Source organism: Mastigoproctus giganteus, chromosome 10 (assembly GCF_048544385.1).
Source record: "Mastigoproctus giganteus isolate SK-2022 chromosome 10, ASM4854438v1, whole genome shotgun sequence".
NCBI classification, from domain to species: Eukaryota; Metazoa; Arthropoda; class Arachnida; order Uropygi; family Thelyphonidae; genus Mastigoproctus; species Mastigoproctus giganteus.
Genome location: NC_143584.1, coordinates 33,668,214 through 33,691,415, shown reverse-complemented (window position 1 = coordinate 33,691,415; position 23,202 = coordinate 33,668,214). Strand labels below are relative to the sequence as shown.

At 39.2% G+C, this 23,202-nt stretch overlaps 1 protein-coding gene across 1 annotated transcript in view; it reads left to right on the top strand.

The window, feature by feature from the left end:
* Window positions 1-16,494: 16,494 nt before the first annotated feature.
* LOC150078960 (uncharacterized) overlaps window positions 16,495-23,202 on the top strand; it is a 107,014-nt gene continuing 100,306 nt past the window's right edge. The window contains exon 1 of the mRNA XM_090382222.1: window positions 16,495-16,594. Coding sequence (XP_090238348.1) covers window positions 16,588-16,594 — 7 coding nt within the window. The 5' untranslated portion in view covers window positions 16,495-16,587. The remainder of the gene's footprint in view (window positions 16,595-23,202) is intronic.

Sequence of the window (23,202 nt, the reverse complement as noted above, 5' to 3'; positions counted from 1 at the left end):
GAAACAGTTCATTGGAACTTTTCCAAATAGTTCGAATGTGCTTGACAACTGGGCTACGTTTACTTGGAAATGTACCACTTTCGAACAATTATTACGTTTCCAATTTCGAAATGGAAAATAGTGTTCCACTCTGCGAAGATTTCACTCTTGAACAGTGCGTTCCACTTTAGAACTTCACATTTCATTTGAACTGTTCGAAAGTGAAAATGGATCCCTCTAATGGAAATGTTCTACTTTTGAATTGTTCCTAAATGGAACTGTTCCAATGCACTTTGGAATGGCATGTTCCAATTTAAAATAGCGTGTTTCGCTTTTGAATAGTGTTTCGCTGTCGAATATGTGGAACGGTTCCACATTCCAAGAGTTCCTCAGTAGAACTGTTCCATCTTCCAGCAGTTCCACATAGGAACTGCCGGAAGATGGAACAGTAGCACTGTTTTTCGTGTTTCACTTTCATGAACTGAAGAAACTGGAACTTTTCTTACCTTGGTACTCCTGCAACTGTCCTAGTTGGAACTGTTCCTCTATTGCACAGTGCGCTCTAGATCAATACGCATGAGTGCACAATGTTTCACGATCAAACTTTGAAAAGTAGTCTGATTCTCAGGGCGTTAAAAAACAATTGGAATGAAATAAAATGAAGAAAACGGACAACTTAGAAAAACAGAACTAAAAGTATATCCCGTACTTAGTAGTAAAAACCAGTCTGAATTCTTTTATTTTTTCCAATTTTCTCTTATTAAACTCTCAAGCCGATGTTTTACGTCCTATCCAGCGCGCTCATTTAATTAATTTCTTCAGGTATTTCTAAATAATTTGAATTGATTTTTAAAGAATAAAAGACATTCTGTGCTACGAAAGAAACTACAAACATTTCGTTCGTTCTTGGTTTTCTCTTGGCACAAAAAAAAAGACAGAAAAGAAGAAACTAATTTGTCATTGCACGAAAGATAAGTTTAAAGTAATAACTGCTCGAGTGACAGGAGAAGATCGATGCTGTTTGGACGCTCCGGGGAAGAAATGTAACAGAGAAAGCAGCCCAGGTTTAGTAATTGATGATTTTCGCGGCAGAAGAGCATTTTTATTTATTAGAGAGAGAGAGAGAGAGAGAGAGAGTACAATATTTAGCTGGATAGCTAAAGAAAGCAAGATTCTTTACGAGTTCAAATTACTAGCCTCGACAGCACAGGTGATTTGTAAAAGTACATCTATTTCCCGAAACGTAGTGCAAAACAGAATTAATTATTCCAACAACTGTTTTTACTCGGGATCAAATGAATTAATTACTATTATTTTGCGAAGTAATAGTGTTCAGAAGCGTTAATAAACTTAAGGTTGAATCATTTTGAGCTAAACTGAGTCGTTAGAGTCATTTGAACTAAAATGAGTCATCCTTTAGCTTAGATAAACCAAATTCATTGATGGCTCAGATGACTCCACTAATTCCAGTTATCACAATGATAGATAAATATATATTGTCTATGCAGAAAACAGTAACTAAAGGTTTATTGAGAACTAATAAATAGGATAAAACAAGTACAAATAAATAAAATGAGCACAGACGCTTTCGAGACTAAGGGTCTCTTCTTCAGCCATAAAATACGCTACATATGGAATCAAGAATATGCCGGGCGTGGTCATGCCAGACAAACAAAGAGCGTGCACGAGGTTGATGCACGCAATAGTAGGAATATTCATTGGGCAGAACTAGGTACTTGTTGCTGCGAATGTAGGATGCGCAAATGAGGTGTATGCCAACGCTTGTCAGCTATCCTATCAATACGGGACCATTGTCTGTGCCCATTCCAGCTCCATGGACGACAGGCGTAGTGAAATTTCGAAAATAAAGGCCGACCTTACAAGCTGTGGCTATCCTGCTCTTGACAAATGTTCTTTGCAGTTTCGTGAGCTTTCCGCCCCCCCCCCCCTCCCAATGACGAGACGATCTCTACCGCCTACATCCATATTACTCAGGCGTTTCAGAACGCCTTTCTAAGATCCTGCGTGGGCACCGGGTGAATGCTTGCAGCTTTCCGGTAGAAAATTACGATCGCATGTCTCGAGGGCGAAAATATCCATCCCCTCCTTTTTACAAAGCGGCTCGATATACCGCATCACCTGCCATGATTGCGGCAACTGATATGGGAGTAACTGCCAGGAAACTCCAGGACAGCATCTCAGAGCATGAAGGGCCATCCAGTCTGCTGACTCCGCGCACTGCAGTTGCAGAACACTCTTGGTCGTTGCAGCACGACCTCAATCCCCGACTTGATACCGAGATCATTGGTCAATCACGTCACTACGATCAACGGTTGTGGCTCGAGTCACTTGATATATCCGGATGCCATAGTGTTTTCAATCGCAATAGAGGCGTGCGCATGCACCCAATCACAGAGGCAGTTTTCTTACAATGTGACAAGCGTTGGCATGCACCTCATGTGCGCACCCTATATTCGCAACAACAAGTACCTGGTTCTGCCCGGTGAATGTTCCTACCATTACGTGCATCAACCTCAGCAGCGTGTTTCATTTGCGAACAGTTCGAAAGTGGATTTCTTCAGTGGAATTGTTCCATATTCGAACAATTCTTAAGTGGATTTGCTGCACTTTCGAGGATATCCACCTTGGAACAGAATATTCAGCTTTCTAACAGCTGTCGAATAGTTCCTAAGTGGAACCGTTCCACTTCCGAAAAGCTCCCGATGTGGATTGCTTCATTTTCGAACATTTTCCTGTTCAGTGGATTTCATTGAATGACATTTTCTGAAGTCGCCGAATTAAAATGGCTGAGTGTCATTTTTAGATGAAATACGTCATTCACCAGATAAACGTGCTTGATTTATCTCAAGAAAGAACAGCGAGAACGAGCACAAGAAAATTCACTTCATAGCGGGAGTTAATTGTAACAATTTTATAAAACAGAGGAAAAGTTCCCATCTTATAACACGTTCCTTCAGATGTCTCTCCCACCGAATATTGAATGTCTTTCTCCTGGCCACGCCAAGAGAAAGACATTCAATATTCTGTGGTTTTTCGTCCAACAAACAGAAAAACACATGCAGTTTACAGACAATATACACGGAGCAACATGGCCTTAGTTGACGATGCTCTTGAAATCCAAAACAACAACAACAACAACACCTACAATCAGCCAGTCATTTATAATCAAAGGACAAGAGTCTTTCGTTTGTTCTATTTTTGTTTTAGAGTTAATGTACCTTTTTTTTTTTTCTCAGTTGGATCATGATGCACAAGCCAACCACTTCGAGGGCCTTGCCCCTAGGTCGAGCCTGATAATTTCCACAATCACAAGTGTTAGTATTCTTTTGTTTTCGGATTACATGGAGAACCGTGCATTTTGTGACTGCCAAAGAAATAATAAAATACGAATCTTCGTGTATTTGCAACTTTGTGTTTAATAAAGGAAGCCAATGATTTGTTAAAGGGTGGAACCATGTTTAAATAAAACGTTGATGTTTGCCTTTCGCATAAAACTAACAGTTCAGGACAATGTACAAAGTAATTTCATGACAATGTACAAAGTAATTCTTGGAATCCACAGAGGGTACGCAGGTTCTAAGGCAAGGGTTGATCACCGCTTGATTATTTACGGCATCAACTTCTCACAGTCTGCAAGACACACCTGCAAAACAAAGACATGATACTAACTGGTATTATTTTGTTGATATAAATGGAGAGGCTAAAGAATTCTTTACTACATTCATTGGCCAAATGATTAAAAACCTTAATTCATTATCAGTAGAGCCCTCTTGGTGTCTGAGAGAACCTAGCTGCAGATTTGGCGGATGTTTCAAGGATATTCTCAAATAGATCCGAAGAATTAGGCAGCTAGGGCAAATAATGGAAATCTTGGGAATGTTTCTTGAACCATTCAGATACAATTTTTGTCCGATGGATAGTTGCATTTTCGTCATGGAAGAATCCACCGCAATCCGGGTAAAAATGAGGCATTAAAGTTTGTCCGCTGCAACAGAAAGATATTCATTGGAGGCAACGCAACACGACCTTCTAACAAGATGAGTCGGTCCAGTCAATACCAACAGAACATCTCCCATAATATGATGCCATCTCCAGCGGTTTGTGTGATGCGCACGGGACACGGTTTGGATGCATGGCTTCATGAGGTTCACACCACACTTTCACCCCATCATTGCTCAAAAAAGGGAAAATCGAGACTCCTCAGACCACGTGATCTTTTTACACTGTTCCGCAGTTCAGTCTTGACGTTGGAGGCAGCACTTCAGTCGAATCTTTCGATTTTTTGCAAAGACGTGGCTTTCCTATTAATACACAACTAGCAAATCCCATATTCTTCAACTCCCACTGCACAGTGGACCTTCCATTTTGACTCACAATTCTCTTAAAATTCCTGAAGGTCTCGCTATTGGAATACCGACTTCCTGCCACATTTCTTCCTTTTGGACTCGTCTTCTGTTCATTCATTTTATACTTTTGAGATGGTTGCTTAAAGACACACAAGTGATTTCTTTTGTTTTCTCAATTGTGGCTCGTGATAAACGTGCTCCAACAATAACTCCTTTTAGAAAATCGGAAAGATCACCTGTCTGTCCCATAATCGGCTCGACTAAGGAGCCCCAGGAAAGGGTATATATTATTTATCTGATACTAAGGAACTTGTGATCATACCATCCAAAAACTACATTCGTATACACATTTAATTATCTGTTGACTCCAATTGTAGGTTTCTAAATTTTTGTGAAGTCAGTGTACATCCACAATAATACATTTTCATTTACAGAAAGAACTGGATAGAGTTCGATTTTTTACCAATGAAAGCGAAGCCAGGACAACAATGTAGAAACAGACGACACAAGAAGTCTCCAAAAGTCCTTCGATGATTTATGACGCCGATTCACGTGGTTGAGCTCATAAAATGAAAGCAAACGATCCATAAAGGGGGGGGGGGGGTGCAAAAAAAAGCTGCTTTTTACATTGAAACAAAACTGGTAGAGTTAATGTTATTAATGATCGTTGATTAGTGCGTATTTGGCTACGAATAGGAGCAGACGACTGTTTTTCTTTCACAAAAGTGTCAACACTCTGGCGAAGGATAAACTTCCTCCCGTTTAATTACGGATTCCTCATTAGACGGCTGCGTTAGTAAATCGCCATTATCGACGTCACCTCAAGCGCGTCCTTTGCAGCCTGTTGACACTCGCTGGATCCCAGGAAAAGATGGCGAAGAAGAGATTACACCGGGTTTCTGTGTTTACCTTTGTTTGACTGGCTAATGAAACTTGGCGTTTTGCCAGAGGTTAATTGTTCACGAAGCAACCAAACGAAGCTTGATGCTCGGAAGCCACGCCAGGAGATAGTTATGACTTACTACAGTTTGACATTTCGAACTGTTGATATTGAGAAAGGGAAGGTAAAGGCCAAAGATACATACACCGAACGCCATGTCCAATGATAATGTGGGTTCGTTGCACACAGTCACGGCCTCGGGAGGTATGTAAAGTAATGTGATCGCATTAATTTTGCCTCTCTACGGGAATATTCGTTTGTTTGTATTTTATAAAAAATATCGTCTGCTCTTTGTCGTATCACCCATTTATATGGAACTTGGTGCGCGTGTTGGATGAAAGCAGACGATTCCTGTCATTGATCTTCGGTTACGTCGAGCACAAACAGCGAGGGGTTGACAAACGGTGAATTACGAGCACTCCTTTTGTTCGAAGTTGTTTTTCTCCACCTTCCAATTGCCGGTGTAGCGATGGGCATCGGACCTTTAATAAAAAAATTAGGCGATGTCTAAGTGATGTGGCAGACGATATGGACCAATTCGTCTGTGATGATATTTCCCAGAGGAGAACCGCGTTAAATAGTGGTAGAAAATTGAGGTCGGACTAAAGGGCGTCATGAATGGGGGCGGGGAGTCAAGAGCTAATTCTGGCCATGGTGAAAAATGCATGATGGGTTCTTTCCTCATGATCTTGTATACGGTTTATGTGAAAGTTAAAAAAGCAACGAGTCAATTGTAATATACACTGCCCTATATTAACATTCGGATATCCCTCCGTTGATATTTGGTCACGACTATAAATCCATACAACTATAAATCCACTCGTACTCTGGCAGTAGTATGATAGCGAATGCAAGGTCCCGCGATCGATGGAGTTAACAGACCTCAAGCGCAGGATAATGATAGGATGCCAAATAAGCAATCGATCTGTAGGTCGACGATTGGTGATGTTATCTGTAGATGGAAGTGGACGAGTGCATAGAGTTGTCCAATCGGAAAGCAGGTCGACGTTGTCGCAGCACATGCCTTCACTGAGGCGATGGGACCAGTACAGTGCGCAGGATGCTGTATGATATCGATTACCAGAGCGGCGCAGATATCCACAAGCTAATTACCCCGATTAAAGTCAGACACCGGCTAGCTTGGACGAGTCAAGAACTGGACTGAACTGGTCGTTGCTTTGAGGGACGAATGGAAGAAAATATCGGAGGACATTTATAAAAACTAGTATAAAATGTTCCACGGACTTGTTCTTATGATTTGTAGCCTTATTTAAACTTAATTTAATGAACAAAGAAGCCTCCGGATCACAGGAAGTACACTGGAGTCGATTTTTGATATCAGTAACTGTGCAAAGAAAGAAAAAAAAAATCGATATTCTTTTTATCATCTAACCTACTTTTTTTTCAACGTGTGCCACTCCGAAACAGCCGGAGCAGTTGTATTCAACTGCTCCGAAATATCCCATTGATTTCGCATAACACTTTGATTGATAGATTATTGCTCGCGATTTTTGGTTTTTATTAAAATTTTCCACGCTGAACCGGCACAATATTTTAATGTGCCACTCTGCGTTTATTTAGAATATATTTTCCAAAATAAACGGACCGAGAGATTTATAACTCCTTGAGAGAGAGAGAGAAAAAAAATCTTGCAATTCCCTCACCTACAGAAAAATCAAAAGGATCCGAACTGAGGTGAAGGGGGGAGGAAACGAGGGGGGATTCGAAGCGCGTTACTCCCCCCCCCCCAGTCAGTAAAAGCTTACAGCCTGTCATATCGTAGCTCTCTAAGGCACGTGATCATTCCAGTCGAAAAGAAACCTGCAGAATTTCCTCGCCATCTTTCCATGATTGCGCAGACAACGCAGATGAAATATATCGCTTGCCGAGAGCGAATGAAATTACCGTATGGTCCGAGGACTTACGAAATGTAACAGGTTCCGCTATAAGTCAGCGTCTGACGTGGCGTAAAAAAAATAAATAAAATAAGGATGGATTCCGGAGCTGACGCATTCGAGGAATGCGAGTTTATGATCCTCGATTCATTTTATTTATCTTTTGATTATTCAGGTGAAATGACGGGTGAACGGCGTGCGGGGGCGCACTTGTAATGAATTTAGTGATTCAGTTTATTCCGGCGATAAAAAAACAGAAGAATCTAATTCCTGTCAGAATGTATATTTTATGCCTCGTAGGAGTTGCTGACAGCTTCTGCCATAAGGTTTCAAAAAAAAGCGTCGTGTGCATCGATGCTCTGCGCACAAAAAACTCGATTTATAAGGAACTGAAGAAAATGTAATTCAGTTTTATCGAAAGTGCAAAGCTTTTGGCGGATTCAGTTCGATCAGATGAAATAAGAATGCGTTAAATGCCATTGTTGGTTTATTTATTTTTCAAAAGACCGTATCGTCTGCAACATTTTAAACTTACATTATTGTTAAAGTATAACAATGAAAGAAAGCGAAGTTGAATAAACATTTGCTTTTTCTCTATTGTTGCACTCTAATTGTTTGGTTGTCTGAAAGATTTTTTGGCTGACAATGTAAGAATGAATGAAGTATAAAACAAGTTTATTTCATTGTTACTTCATTCAACAATTAAAAAAAGGGGGGACGTGTGCCAAGCGCACATAGTTCTATGTGAAACATCTTTGGCGTTTCTTTTAGGTATTTTGATTTGTATATATTGATTACGAAATAACAATGAAATGTAACGAAAATGCGAGACGAAAAAAAATTCTGTATCTATCTTCCTCGCTGTTCTAACCTAAAGTTTGGTCAGGTGAATCAAACCCTTCCATCTTTTTCTATCTTCCCAAATCTTATTTTCTCTCATTTTTCCAACTCTCCCTTCGTTTCTACATCTTCCCTAATCTGATCTCTCCATCTTCATCACAAATTTTCATCTCGAATATTCTTCTTGATGGAAGAGAAATTGTTGACAAATATTTATATTGTTGCAGTCGTATGACTTGTGTTCTTGCATTCATACTTCCCGCAGTTACTACTGTAGGAAGTATGATTGTGACGTCATAATGAAGGTTGCGTGAAAGAATTAAGTAGGAAATATCATAGAACAGATCAAGAAGAACATATATACGAGAGAAAAAAAATACTAAAGCCACATTTATTCAATTCGATTCTGTGTTTTGGTGTCAGAACAGAATAAATTTGTGTTTTCAATGAACAGCGACCATTTTGCATCACGCCCTCTAGTGTAAATCAATATTTCTTTTAATGAGACAGTGGACAAGAAATGTTATTTACTCGGCCGGGTATCAATTTTACTCGCCGGGGGCGAGCAGACGATGCATTTATTTTTGGCCCCGTTACATTACGTCTGCATGGATGTAAGCGCACGAGGAAAACATTCTTTAAAATGAAGTAGATTTCTTGTGACAGTTTTGAAGTTTGGTGGAAAACAAACAGCGCGGCCTTAAGCTCGGATTTGAAACCACAGCCATGAAATCTACAAGCTCGTGTCACGTGATGTTATTTTGATATTCTATCCGGCGAGTTTCATTCGGAGCTGTGTTTATATCTTCGCGGCTCACCAGGCGTAAAATTCCTCTTCTGCCAAGTTTCGTGCGCCTATCTCTATATCAGATTTCATGGACCGCTCGCTGCAGAGAAAGGGATTTCAAAGTTCACCTCCTCGGTGTATCAAAGGGATTTGTAGCGAGGGACTTGCCTCTCCCTTCGCTGGCTCTTCCGTCGGAATACTTTTCGCCAATCGATTCGCTAGTTTTCGTGTCACCTTAAGACTCGGCAACACAAGTGCCTCGCATTCACGGTCCGCGAATGACAAGCGACACCGTAAAAAATTGTTTCTGACCAAATATGGATTTTTGTTTATCCAATGCGACTGGGCGGCATCGCAGTTCAAAATGGTCGTAACCGAATATTTCGCTCCGCAGTGATCTGTCATCGTGATGTGAATCGGGAGTTGTCTCATCGAAGTTTGCGTCCGCGGATAACGATTGCATTTCTTCAGCGCGAGTGGGAATCCGTCTTAAAACAGATAACGAAGATCTGTCGAGTGCATGATCATAAGAGACAATATTTCTCCTTTTTTTGGACACTCTGCTCACAACAGTTGCGATATGATGCTACCAGGTGGCGCTACTGGAGCGAAATTTCAACTAGTAAGAATGGGTTCCATCTTGGTTACCTATGCTACCAGATGGCGCTACTGGAGCTAAATTTCTACTAGTAAGAATGGGTTGCATCTTGGTCATTTCTCTATGCTACCAGATGGCGCTAGTGTAGCGAAATTTCTAGGAGCATGAATGGATCCCATCTTGGTTACTTTTGTGCTATCAGATGGCGCTACTTTAGCGAAATTTCTACAAGTAAGAATGGGTTCCATCATGTTCACTTCTGTGCTACTAGATGGCGACTGAAGCAAAATTTATATGTAGTAGTAGTAGTAGTGGCATGTGATGCAAGAAGGCAAGTGTATGAGCTTATGCAGAATCAGCCAAAAAAAAAAAAAAAATCACACCATTCCCTCCAAATGCCTGTCCAGTTCCTCTTTAAATTTATTCAATCTATCAACTTCCACAACGACAGATGGAAGTTTGTTCCAGCAATTAACCACCCGCTGGCTAAAGGAAAATTTCCGCACATCTATTCTACATCTGTCTTTTCTTAATTTGAATTTATGCCCCCTTAGGTTCGCAATCTGAACAAGTGGAAGGATCCCATCAGAATTCAGCGTGTTCAACCCATTCAAGGCCTTATATACCTCAATCAGATCACTGCGCAGGTGCCTAGTCTCCAGCCACTGCAATTTGCAGAACTTAAGCCTCTCTTGGTAAGAGAATCCCTTCATTCCCCTCACCAATCATGTTGCTCTTCTCTGTACACGCTCAAGCAAATCTACATCCTTCCTAAAATGAGGCCTCCAGACCTGTACGCAGAACTCAAGGCGTGGCTTGACCATTGCCTTATACAGAGGGACAATCACCTCCTTTTCCCTGCTAGCAAAATTCCTATATATCATTGACAAAACCCCATGACCTGCCCTGGCAGCCTGTCTGCATTGCTCAGAAAACTTCAAATCTGCCTGCACAATTACTCCCAGGTCTTTTTCATTTTCTACCACCTTAAGTGTAGTACCACACAGTTGGTACGTTTCTCTGGGGTTACTTCTACTGTCATTAACAACCCTGCCAACCTTTGTATCATCTGCAAACTTTGACCTTAAGCCTGATATACCTTCATCAATATCATTGATAAATATACAAAACAACAGTGGACCCAACACCGAACCCTGTCGGACTCCACTAATAACATTAGTCCACGAAGAGCAGCACCCATTGATTACCACCCTCTGTCTTCTAGCACTTAACCATCCTTTTATCCATTGTAGCAACTTACCCTTAATACCATTCTGCTCCAATTTGTACAGTAGTCTTCCATGCGCAACAATGTCAAAAGCTTTACTGAAATCCAAGTATATGATATCAAAATTATTTTTTGCATCCAGTTGCTTTGTAACCACATGAATGAATGGGTTTCATCTTGCCCATTTTTTATGTAGCTGTTCAACAGGCACCAATTGCATAACGTTTAGTGAATTCGCCACAAACCTTTCTCAAGGTATCTAAAGCGCTTGCGCATACTCAAATATACGATTTATTGTATTGTTCCAAGGAGTTAATAAAAAAGTTTAACCTCAAACAGGTACGCAATGCTCACGGTGATTAAAATGGCATTCTTTTCCACCTCAGTGGCTGCCATCACACGAGATTACACGCCTTCGATGCAGAATGACAGCGGTTGGAGAGTGCATTACTCCACAATAAAGGTTTCGATAGCAGTTCCCCGAGGATTAATTTCTTCTGAGATCAGCGTAAAGTGGTAACATTTCTCGTCGATCCCAAAGACATTTTCTATTCGCATAAAATTCATTCCGAATTCATCGATCGAAACGCGCATTGGGACTTTTATGCTTCGCAGTTGTTGCGAATAAATAAGGTATTGTTCTCCTCCGAAGAGGAGAAATCTTCCATTCACCACCGCCGCGTTATCTTCATCAAACTTAGTGAGAGCTGTCTCGTTGCTTTTACCGAATGTGCCGAAAACTGGTTTTGACTGAAAGGTTTGAATGTATAAAATAAAGGGAGCGAATATTTCATCGGCAGACGATAACAACTTCGATTTTGTCTATTTCATTCACGCGGGTCGCCGGCGAACAATACACGTGCAGTTCTCTGATGCGCGAACACGCGCAGAATGGATACCATTGAAGAATAAATCAGAAAGCGCGGTTGGGTAATAATTGTCACAGATCGAAATTAAACTGATAAGAGCGTTAAAGTTACAGAACATTTTCAATATTTAGAACTCGATGTCTCTTGGCATCGTAAAATAACTTAGATGTACGATAATGTTCCAAAATCAATGTATGTCCATTTCGGGTAAAAACCCATATTACGCACCGCACTAATGAATGCTCCTACTGCATCTTACACTGTACCCGATGACACGACAAATGGATAATCCCGAATAATGAAATTCGAACAGTATTATTTAGTCATATTCACGACGTACACGCTTTAAATACACTCACTGGCCAAAATATATTTCCGAAAAAACAGATAATTTTGCCGATTCAAAGTCATTCGGCGATACCCCCTTCGCCCATCTCTTTGCTCCAACCGTAAAACTTGTTTTCAGCCTACTTTAATTCCGTCTTTACTGATGTTCACGTTCGTGCACGAGCTGTTGATGGTCTTAATTCGCCTACACTTGTCCGGATTTATCTGCGATCAAAAGGGGTCCGGGGGAACTTTGCCCGGGGTATAAATTGTATATTCCGCAGCGTCAAAGCAAAGATGCAATCACACGCCTCGTTAAGTTCTAGTCACTTCTGAATTTCACCGAAAATGGCAGTTTTCTGCGCTTAATTACTTACTAATTACACCCCAAGAATTAACAGAAGCTTCGGTAATTATCATTAAGCTTTTAAGGAAAAACAGGAATATTTAAAACTGGTTAGCGGTAATTATTTCAGGGTAGAGATGAAGTCTGCAGCTGAGAAAAGAATATGCTCCTTCCCCTTACTCCCACTCACGAAGGAGCCTTCAATCCGAATACCCATTTTAATTACTTTGCACTCGCCGATCATTTCGGACACGAGTAGGCGATCGTGTCAAACAGCTTAACCACCCTTCCGAAAATTTTTAAGTGAACTATTTGACGAGTTACAATATTTAAATAAGTGGAAAGTTATGCTAAAAATCATTTGTGACTTATAAAATACTTTTAATATTTCGACAAAATATTGACAAAATCATTTATAACTTTCCAAGTCACAAATGATTTTGTCAATAATAGAAAGAATAAAAAAAAGTTAATAAATAAGTTACAAATTATTTGTAATTTATTTATGGATGCCGTATGATTTATTTGTCATACTCGCTTGCTTGTAACTTATTTGTGATTCAATTATGACTCATTTGTGACTCACTTGCGATTTATTATCACTCACTTGTGACTTAATTGACTTGTGAATTATTTGTGACACGTTATTTAGGATTTATTTAGGACATTTGTGACACGTGATTTATTTAGGACATTTGTGACACGTGATTTATTTAAGACGCGTGTCTCACTTGTGATTAATTTATGACTCCGTTGTAATAATTTATGACTCAGTTGTGATAATTTACGACTTACTTGTGATTCATAACTCGCTTGTGACTTATTTGTGACTCACATGTGACTTATTTGTGACTCACATGTGACTTATTTAAGACTCACATGTGACTTATTTAAGACTCACTTGTGACTTAATTGACTTGTGAATTATTTGTGACACGTTATTTAGGATTTATTTAGATTTATTTAGGACATTTGTGACACGTGATTTATTTAAGGCACAGGTCTCACTTGTGATTAATTTATGACTCAGTTGTGATAATATATGACCCAGTTGTGATAATGTATGACTCAGTTGTGATGATTTACGACTCACGTGTGATTCATAACTCACTTGTGACTTATTTGTGACTCACATGTGACTTATTTAAGACTCACTTGTGACTGATTTATGACTCAATCGTCACTTAATTAGTACTAATACTCATTTGTCATACTCGCTTGTAATTTATTTTTGACTCAATTATGACTTATTTGTGATTTATTTATGACTCACTTTGACTCACTGCGATTTATTTATGACTCTTTTGTGACTTTTAATGACTCGCTTGTGACTTAATTGACTTGTGAATTATTTATGACTCAATTGTGACTTAATTGACTTGTGACACATGATTTATTTAAGACGTGTGTCTCACTTGTGATTCATAACTCACTTGTGACTTATTTATGATTCACTTGTGACTGATTTATGACTCAATTGTGACTTAATTAGTACTAATACACATTTTTCATACTCGCTTGTAACTTATTTGTGACTCATTTATGACTTATTTGTGATTTATTTGTGACTCACTTTGATTTATTTATGACTCACTTGTGACTCACCTGTAATTAGTATACTAATGTCTAGTATACTATTTGTGACTGATTAGGATACTAATACTAATTACTATTAATAATTACTAATACTTATTAATATACTAATACTAATGACTCAGTATACTAATACTAATGAGTAATTCAAATAGTATGCTAATGAGTCACAAACACATAAACCTTTGACAAGTTACAAATGATTTTGTAACTTGTCAAAGGTTTCGTAATTTTCTATCGTAATGAAGTTAGAAATAATTTGTAGTAGTATTAGCATTAAGGGCAAGGAAGCCACAGGATTCTCTTTTCTTTCACCGGTTAAAAAAAAAAATATAATAATAATAATAAACTAAAAAATAAAATGAATAAATAATAAACAACAAATTATGCACTTCCCTCCTCATGAAGGTAACTTGGATATCCAGTTGACCTTTGAATTCTTCAAACTGTGAGCCTCAACTACACGTGGAGGCAACATATTCCAGCAATCAACAACTCGCTGGATAAGAGAAAACTTCTTACAATCTGGTCTGAACCTCTTCTCCTGTAATTTGAATTTATAGATCCTAATTATGGAATTCTTAAAAACAGGCGAAAAAATATCTTCATTCTCAATTTGTGTCACCTGGACTACACCTCTAAACCTCTACACCTCTAAAATACAGTGTTGATTATGTGTATCAGACAATTTTGGCAAAACCAGGATATTAAAATAACACGAACTTACATAAAATCAATAATATGTAAAAGTATTGAACTCGACTATTAGCCTCTCACCACTGAATTGCAACTCATGCTATCCACTGGCTCGAGTTAATATGTTTTAAAAGCAATAAAATAAACCCTGTTACCAAAAAACCATTTCAAACTTCCATCCCGCTCGAGGCAAAACAGGCCTCGCAGCGGCGAACCATGCTCCATTTAAGGGTATCTATAAGATTCTGTGTCAACATCTCCCATGTTTCCACGAGCGCAGACCATACTTCACCAAATGACCGAGGAGATGGCTGTCGGCGTGCAATGTAATGCCCAAAGGCGTCCCACACATGTTCGATCAGATTTAAATCTGGTGATCGCCCTGGCCTCGGCAGTCGTTGGATATCTTCAGTTCCAGATGTTCATCCCCCACTTGATCTCTATGTGCAGTGGCATTGTCGTGCGTGAAAAGAAAATTTGGGCCAACTGTACTCCTAAAAAGTCGCACATGGGGTTCGAGGATCTGTTGTGGGTACTTCTACGCAGTTACGGAACTTTTATCTAAAACATGACGAGGGGTGCGGTCGTTCATCATTATTCCGCCCCACACGAGAACACGGCTCCCACCGTACGTGTCCCTTTCTCTGAGGTTGGAGGGACGGTACTGCATTCCTCGTTGTCTCCACATGAAATATCGTCTAGAATCTTTTTGCAGGCTAAAACGGGACTCAGCAAAAAACAGAACTGTACTCCACTTGTCACGGCTCCAAATCACATATCGTTGGCATCAATTTCGTCGAGCTCTGCGGTGGTTCGGGGTTAATGGAATACATACCACTGCCTTCCTCGCTTAGAGTCCACTTGAATTGAACCTTCTTAACACAGTCCGGTTAGAAACCTCAAGAGACAGTTGATGACAGGATATCGTAGGGTTCCGTCTTGCTGTTAGAGCCAGATAGCGATCTATTCTGGTTGATGTAACCCTCTGGAGACCTTGGCCACCTCTTCTTGCACTTTCTGTCTTCGGGAAGTGCTTCCATTGTGCCGAGACTGAATGACACATTAAGCCAACGTGTCATCTCTGTCTGCTACTGCCCGGGTTTGAATCGTCCAACTACCCGCCATCTAACAGTTCTGTATTACTATTAGTATTAGTAATGGCCATATGGTGCAGGGAAGCCTAAGGCTTATGATGCACCAGCCAACAAAATATCAACAGTTAAACCATAGACATCGAGTGGACCAACGTGATTTCTTCTTCCCTTTCTTCTAGTGTTAACATAAGTAAAGAAATCTTAACCTAATTATTACTAAATACGACAATTTTAAAATGCCTTTCTTGGCAACCAATACTTGAGCAACGTCAGAACTCAGAGCAAATCAGCCACTGTGAAAAGTAAAATATTTGCATGCAAAGGCGATTCACATTACGCGGAAGGAACTAATGCAAAAAATAGTTCCTCCGCTATCTCTCAAATACCACTATACGTTTCATTAGTAGTTTAAGTTATATTGAAGTGGAGGCTGTACATTCTGCTCCATAATATTTAAGCATAAACTCATTTTGGCTGGATCACAAAGGCCATCCACTATTCTCACCAACGTATTCGCAAACCTTTCCAGAACTAGTAAAAGGCCGTGTGCAAAGTAGAGTAACTGTAAAACTTCCAGGGAAGTACCACAGTTTGTGCGGGTTGCTGTGTACAGTTTATTGAATTTCAATGAGGTTTGTCTGAAGAATAATCATTTAGGACTTTTTGTTCCTTCGGTCTGTCTGAACTTTCCAACATCAGCTGTTGTAAAATTTCAGTAGTGGAGGGGGCATCATGGTGTTGGTTTAGACTGAGTTTTAAATTGTAGTGCTTGAATCCACAATTCCAAGTATTATTTACAACCTTCAGAAGACTATCATCTATTGTGTAAATTATAAACCAACGAGCACTACTAATTCTAACATTTGTACCTAAAGACAGCTGGTAATATTCTTTGGACTGAATTGGAACTTCGGCTACGAACACAGGCAACAGCGCCCCTCCCCTCCCCTGGGACTGTGCGGTGTCGACCGCTTTGATGGACTAAACTTAAACTGTTGAAGAGGTCTCAGAGTTCACAACTGTTATAAATGCCAGGTAGGTTTCACGCTATCCATTTCTCACAAATACTGAGAGTATAAGGGTCAGTCAAATGAGATTTAGTAAGATAAGAGTCTCGTGTATCTTTGCTCACCAGTATTTTCTGATTGTACTCGATTTTCTCTTTGCTGTACTATAAATTAAGAGACAGTTGTTTGGCGTTTAATAGACGCCAAGTGAGTAAAAGTAGTTTAAACTTTCTTTTAGAAAACTATTCCCACGTGGCGTCTGTTAATCTTTCCATAGAGCTTTGATTTTGCGGGATGAACATCTGACATAGATGTTCATGCTGCGTCCACCAGACGCCACACGAGTGTCCTTGTTAAAATCGAGGGTGCGAGTGACGGAAAGTAAAATATGCGGTCACGTGTATTCGAACTACGACAGATTTTAACGCTTATACTTGTCTCTGACCACTCTGCCACGTCAGATCGAATGCTTAACCCGCTTACCCGCTATTCACTCCCCATATCTGAACTTTATTCCTGCAGACTGTGTACATTTGGACTCTTCCATGTTGGCACAAACTACATCCAACGTTTTGCTTTTCTTCGAGCACCAGGCAACTGTACTTATGTCCGGCCCTGCTTATTCTATGGGTGGATTACCCTTTGAATGCATCTCCCAACTATTTTTAAACTCTCGTTTGAGCGAATTTTATACTAGTGTCCTACTACTTTTGAGAATGCAGTGTACACATGAGTCAAAAGACGTCATTAATCAGCGCGAACTTACAATTCCTCTCATTTTTGATTCTGTTACGTCTGAAATCGAATTATTATAGATTTCCATTCGTAGTTCTAAGATATCCAGAAATTTTATGAAGAAAACCGTGTTCGGTACTAAGAACACAATAAACCTTATTCACGTTAACGATCGAACGGCACGGAAAATACGGCCCGCGAAGTTAATAACAGTAATGGCAAATGCGGGAACAAGTGTTAGTGTAATAAGCACACCTGTGATCTATAAATGTCACGAGAACAACGCGCTTAAGATTGGTCCTCTCTTCTGCGCGTAATGATCTCTATTTTAACAACGAAACCACCGGTAATTACCAATAAGGTGGACAATACGAACGCAAAAAGCAATTTGCATTTAATACACGAAATACGCACGCGCAGAAAGTGTCCGATGTATTTCAATAAAAAAATTCTTTTTTAACGCGCCAAGATTATTTATGATAATCACGTTAAATTATAACGATTTCTGAATTAAAACATTGTTAAATCAAATTCTCTTTAGCGCCTTTATTTAAATTAATGCAAATGTCTACCATTTGCAAGCGATTAATCTCGAACCGTGGCTGTATTTATTTCCAATGCCATTTCTCAAACTATTCTTTATTTCCATAAGAATGGGTTTTTGAAGTTTCGCTCGCGTAGTTAAAAAGCGCTATTTATTTAAATTTAGCCTCGCTGTCGAACCATTGTTGCGAAATCATTGTTGCGAAATCAACACTGTGACGTCACGAGCGCGCGTGCTGCGTGTTATATTATGCACGTTTCTTTTGGAGTGGTGTTACGTCTGTTTTTCTACTTCGAACATTAAACAGTTGTTTTCCGGTAATATACACAAAAACGTGTCCTTTGCGATTTCGTTTTATTGTTAAGCCTAAATAAATAATGTTAACATTTTCCCTCTGGCGTCGTATACACGAAACTTTTCTTACACTCTGTACACATTTTAGAATATTTATTACTCCATAGTTTCAGCGCAAGTAGGCATACTAAATGTTACTGAAGTTCTTCACGAAAAAAAAAAAAAAAACATCGTTAGCGAATCTTTTCTTTTTGTAGTTTAAAAATTTTGCTCTTTAGCTAAAAAAAAAAAAAAAAAAAAAAGGCGCGTGTGCCGAGCACGCGCGGTAGATGGTTTTATGTGAAACATCCTTCTCATTTCTTTTAAATAAAAATTCAATTGTTATTTAATAACAATCTAACAAATAACAATGGAATGTAACGAAAATGCGAGACGAAAACAGAAATTGACAAATTTGTATTGTTGCAGTCAATATGACAAATACTTGTACTGTTGCAGTCATTGTTTAATAAATGGCTACAATCAAATGGGTAATTAGGCTATTGGGCTTAGACCTTGCGCCTCTGGCGGAAGCAGCGGATGACGTCACTTCCGTGATGAATTTTTCTTGACCGATCAGATTCCGTGTACACGAATTAGGGAATCACTTATGAAGTTCATTAAAATATGAATAGTGTTAATTTCTATTGTCTCTATTGTGCATAAGGGAATGAAGAGCAAACAGAAGAAAAAGAAAATAGTAAAGAAGGAATAAAATCGGCTGACAAGAAGATTCGGGCAAAAAATGTGAAGTCCACGCTGTTCAACTCTATATTTATGATATGCATATTTCGGTGGAACTTTCTCGAAGTAGATAAACCAAATGTAATCTCTTATGAGCACGCCTGGGTTAGGAAAGACTTTGCCTATCTCCAGAAAGAAAGAAAGCATTATTGTTGAAAAATAGCTCCAGGAATTGGACAAAATGGATAGCTGTAAACAGACGAGAGTTACTTCCAGCATGTATGGAGAGATCTGATCACTAAATGAGTATCTTCGTTGCCATTTTTGACAAATGTATTTAAGTGGAGGATTTGATATGGCAGCCACTAAGGGGATGGAAGTCGGCTTACACAAGCGCCATCTAGTTTATTATAAGTTAATTAAACTGTGCAAAAATGTTTGTACAGATGTATACGATTTGATCATTAGGATCAATGTACGTATATCGTCCTCAACCGAGCGCCACCTGGCGACAATTGACTGTTTTTCTCGATTTGTATTCCGCCCTGTTTTATTTCTGTTATTTCGTACAGTGAATGACCCAGGGTGGCATTAAAGAGTTTGCACTGGTGCCAAAGTACTTAGATGAGGGGACGGAGGTCAATTCAACTGTCTGTAGTTCCGGATTTCTCATCACTGCTGCGATGTTCTTAAGATAAACCTGAAAGCATGTCATGCTCCACTAGGCCAGCATGTCTCGGTGACATGAAATCTGGGGGGGAGGGGGTTGGATGACATCCAGTCTATTTGCCGTAGGGTTTATAATCGTGAGAAAACTTAATCTTAATAAGGCAGAAGACGTATCCAACAAAATATTACCGAGATATTCAACAATGAAACATTCATTCTTGTAATGTACATCACGCGCCACGGACCACAAATAATTAAGTTTCTGTCGGCTGCTGCATATCGCGCCATCTGACGGCAGCGTTGGGAATTAAAAATTCTCAGGCTGTATAAGATACATCCTCGTGTAGATGTTGGTTTTTTTGTGGTGGGGTCACGTTAAAAATTCAATAAAGGTCCACGGAAGACGAATTACCTTCTGATAACAGCAGATTAAACGCGGTTAATCATAAATGTGTAATGCGCCCTGTCAGACCACAGCAAAAGATTACGATATTTTATACTACTTCTCTTTCTATTATCCCTAATTTATGGAAACCACTTAATCTTCTTATTTCTTTAGCTTACTTGAGCCCAGAAGACGGTAAAAGATTAATGACCCCCTTCCTCGATAGCACATCTTGGCGCAGATGCTGGCGGACTAAGAAAATAAATAATTAATTTCGTATGCGGCGTAGATACCTTTTGAGCAAGACGTGCTCGGTATTCTTAGGGACCTTCGTACCCGGCTTCGAGGTTCGCCGTCTTAAGATGGTGTGTGCATAACTTCGCCGGACTTCATATATGTTCCCGGCGTCGCTGTTTCCTTTCGAGGAACTTAATGATTATTACGGGCAACTTCGGATAAAAATGGGGCATAAACACGGCGGTCAATGATAGAAAACAGATGCTCGGGCGGAAGTGACGGTGCCGCAATTTTTATTACGAAAATACCCCCCTTCACCGCGATGCCCGATCAACAGGTGAATATGATAAATAAATGATTGCCGATACCGAAAGGTATTTGTACGTTTGAAGTTCGGTTCACGCTTCTTTCGGTTCAAAGGTTACGCGGACAGGAGGAAATTAACTTTGATTGATTGGAAGCGGAACGTGATGCCGTGTTTTGGGGGGGGGGGTCGTAGAATAAAAGGATTTTTTTTAAACGTAAACCAATGGGTTATTATAATGGATTGCCAAATTAATGAAAAAAGATCAAAGCCTTTTTTATGAACTTTGATGCACTTCAAGTTGTCTTGATATTGCACTACAGCAAACAAGTTTTACGAAAAGTATAATCTATTTGTAATGTGGTTTGTTATTTAAAAAAAATAGTAAATTATGTAGTTTTATTTATTATATTGTAATTATATTTAAAATAAAATATTTTTCAAATTTAAATTAACTACATTTCAATTTATTTTAAAACAGTTTAAATTTTAGAGTAAACGTTGTAGCAAGTTGTCATCTTGCGATTTTGTTGGAGCTTTTCCCAGGCGACTAAGGTTATGAAGCGTCAGTGTACTTTGTAAATCGCGTGGTCTATGGTCGGTTTGATTGTTTTGCTGAATGAAACGAGTTCCTGAGAAATGGGGGGGGGGGTTCTGAATCAAGTTGTGTGCTCACACTTAGAAAAGACTTTCTAGACGCCTATGAAACCTGATGTTTGTTCGTATTTCAGTTACGAAATGCACTTCTGTTCTTTTGTATCCATAAACTGACTGAGCGCGCATGCTCGAAAGAACTATCTCATAATACCCACTGATTTTTAAAATAGAAACCACACGTAATGTTCTGTTATTTTAAATTCAACTTAGAACCGAAAATTTAAAATCAGCTTATTTTTTGATTCATATTCAATAAATTGATAATCTTAACTTTTCTTAGAGCTTTCTTTATTAAATAAAATTTATGTCTCTTTTAAAAAAATTGGAAGTGTACACTAGTAGACAAAAGTTAAATGCACACGTGATTTAGCAAGATTATGTATTTTAAGCTGTTAACAACTATCTAATCCATTGATTAGATAGAATAATAGCCTGGTCATTTAGTCAGTCACCTGACAGTTAACTTATACGACTGTTAAAATACTTTATCGTCCGTGGACTTCACGTGCCGTGCATCATTGAGAAAGTCTTAAAAACTATCTCGAGAACGCGATAGTAGAAGGAAGTTCAAAATGCGCGTGATAAAAATATTTGTTAGAAGAAGTGAAAGGCAACAGAAAGAGTGGTTAGATTTGATTTTCTGCCTCGTTCGCGTCTGGCTATGATCCGAAGTTCGGCGAAATTGATTGAACTTTCGCCGTAAGTCCGCAGTCGCGCGATTGAAACCTAATGGAAGAAATAAGTCGAGCTTTCCCAACGAAAATAACAAAAGAACACGTGATAATTAATTCTCCCCTATCAATCGCTACACGTTTGTTTTCTTTAGCAGCACACAATCGAGGCGAAGTTTAAGAAAAGTCTTAAAGAATACTTTTAGAATAATATTCCGATAAGATTTGCTTCAGTTTATCGCGGGCGTCGATCAAAATATTCAACGTAATAAAATATAACGCAATCGCTTGTCAAAACTTAGGCATAACGTTTCGAAAGCTTCAGCTTTTCCTTCGTCAAGTATTCTACTTTCATAAGCGCTGTTTGAGACCGTAATAACAGACTAGATTTGATTATCGGTTAAAGGCAACGATTATTTTCGAGAAATTAACGCTACTTCTCCGACAGGTGGCGTTCGTGCGCCTTCCGAAGTAACCATAATCCTTAAATACCCCTGGTTTTAAAAAAGCTCAATCCGAAGGGATATTATTGTGTAGCGAGAAGAATCGTCTGTTCAGAGCCGGGAGGTTTGCCGAACGGGGCATTTCCGTCACGAGCATCGTGAGGAGAACAGCGTTCGCTAATAATTCTTGCTCAGTTTCAGAGCAACGAGTCGAATCGCAGAGCATGACTTTAAACGTCCAAGAATTTAAGTGCTTCGTACCAAACTAATGGAAATTCTCCGTTCACCGAGTAACTTACATTTTAATACGCTTCCGGTATTTGACCCGGAATTCCATGTAGGACATTTTAACAGCGCGCGCAAACAAGAGATCTTGCCGAAATCGTTTCGTCAAACTCGCCCTTGTCCTTCATTTTGGTTATTCGGACGAAAGACTTCTGCACTCATCCGTACAGTTTCACGTAGACCAGCAAACTCGAACTTTTAAAAACTAGCTCTTATTTTATTTTCTGTACTTCTCAGAGCATGCGCAAATTTTTTTTTTTTTTTTTATCAGGAGACTTCTGGAGCAAAAGCTTTTTAATACACCACTAATTCTCCGGAGTGACAACAATGCTCCTGACGTTTTCAGCTGCAGCCAGTGCTAATTGTTGCTTCGGTTAACAACGAATTGTTACCATAGCAACAAAGAATACTCGCGAGCAGGAGAAGTCGATTTCAACAGTATCTTCTTTTTAAAACAAGAATGAGAACTCTGTGATTGTTGCATTTTTTTTAAAAACAACAATGGAAACGTACTAACAATACATTTTGACAACAATGAGAAAATCGCGGCAACTATATATTTTAAGTCAACAATAATTTTTTTTGTGCAACACATCTTTGTATACAGTAATACACTTACTGGCCAAAAAATTAGAAACCTTTATTCAATGACTTCTGGAGCCACCTTTCGCACCGACTTTCTCCCCTTT